The sequence below is a fragment of the Mus caroli genome, chromosome 2 (assembly GCF_900094665.2).
Source record: "Mus caroli chromosome 2, CAROLI_EIJ_v1.1, whole genome shotgun sequence".
Taxonomy (NCBI): domain Eukaryota; kingdom Metazoa; phylum Chordata; class Mammalia; order Rodentia; family Muridae; genus Mus; species Mus caroli.
The window spans coordinates 146,184,635-146,186,082 of NC_034571.1; the positions used below are offsets into that span (position 1 = coordinate 146,184,635).

The 1,448-nt window shown below is 46.6% G+C and overlaps 1 protein-coding gene across 1 annotated transcript in view; it reads left to right on the forward strand.

The window, feature by feature from the left end:
• Positions 1-717: 717 nt before the first annotated feature.
• LOC110307395 (vomeromodulin-like) overlaps positions 718-1,448 on the forward strand; it is a 58,541-nt gene continuing 57,810 nt past the window's right edge. The window contains exon 1 of the mRNA XM_021179632.1: positions 718-1,007. Coding sequence (XP_021035291.1) covers positions 718-1,007 — 290 coding nt within the window. The remainder of the gene's footprint in view (positions 1,008-1,448) is intronic.

Here is a 1,448-nt window from a genome sequence, read left to right on the forward strand (position 1 = left end):
TGAGATGGTGAGGTAGGGAATGACTCCAGCAGCCACCAGCACAGCTCAGATCTATCGAGAAAAAGTTATGCCACCCAAGACAAGATAGCCAGGATCAGAAGGGGTTTCCTGGCACAATGAGATAGGGTGTCTCTAGAAAAGTCCTATACTAACTACTCACCAGGAAGATACTTAGGGGAAGGGACCTAAGGTTGAGGGTAAGGATACAAACCTTGACACATTCACAGAGGAGGACTGGGATGCTGACAAGTGGCTGAGGACAGAGCACATAGGTAGAGCAATGCTGAAAAGGAGACAGGTCCTGTGTGTAATCTCAACACCGAAAACAAAACCATAGGCAGGGTCATTTATGCTAGGTATAATACCAAAGATGTGTGACTTAACATGACAGGGGAAAAATATATACAAGTATCTGGAAGAGAGAATTCAGGGCAGAGCTCAGGTGAAATTGATATTTTGAAGCCAATCCTGACAAAACACTGTGCCATGGGAGAAATACAAATAGGAAAGAGAAGTTTCCTCAAGATGTTTACTGCCATGTATCAGACCAAATCCCCAAGAATGGAGAAGAAACAGGGCTGTCAAGTATGTCAGTAGCACACTCTGACAGGGCCAGGGAGTCATCTACACCTCTACACCAAGTTCAATGAAATCTCTAAGATCCATTGGGAATGTGATGTGCCACCCACTTCTCCTCTTCAGGTTTCAGCCACAAAGATGTGGGTTCTCCAGGCCTTGACCATCATGTTGAGCATCCAAGCGGGAACACTTGACCTGGTGGAAACACCCCCAGTGGTGGGCAATCTTCCTGTTGCCATGCCTGCTCCACTCAATCTCCCTGGAGGCCTCCCTGGAGGCCTCCCTGGAGGCCTAAGTCCCCCAGTCCTCAAAGGACCAGTCAACCATCAAATGTTACCTCCTAAAAGGCCTGTACCTCCACCCAAAGGTGGCAAGTGTGCACCTGCAGCCAGATACTTCCTCTCCAGTGACAAACTCCATGACTGTAAGTGAGACCTATTTTACCTCTTATCTTGAGTCCTGTCCACTCTTTCCAGGGGCTGCTCAATTCTGAGCTTAGGGGGAGTTCAGTCAACTTTCTGAACAACTGGATTTAAACATCATGATGCTGTAACATCTACTTGGTGCCTAGAGAGCCAAGGGACCTTGGGACATACCTATAAATTCTGGTGCAGCAAGAGACTGAATCTAGATCATCCTAACACTCTAGGATAAGGTCAAACTGCTTGTAGGTTCACACTGTTGGTCCAGGACAAATCTATGCTACCCTAGACAAAGGAACTGTACAGCCCCAATGTCTATCTCACTATTTGACTTCCAATTGAGTCTTACCATCTAGAGACTAAGTCACACTATAGACCTCAAGCTCCCCTCCAATCCTTAAGAACCATAACCTCAGCCTGCTGTTTAGCACAAGGAAACAGCAAATT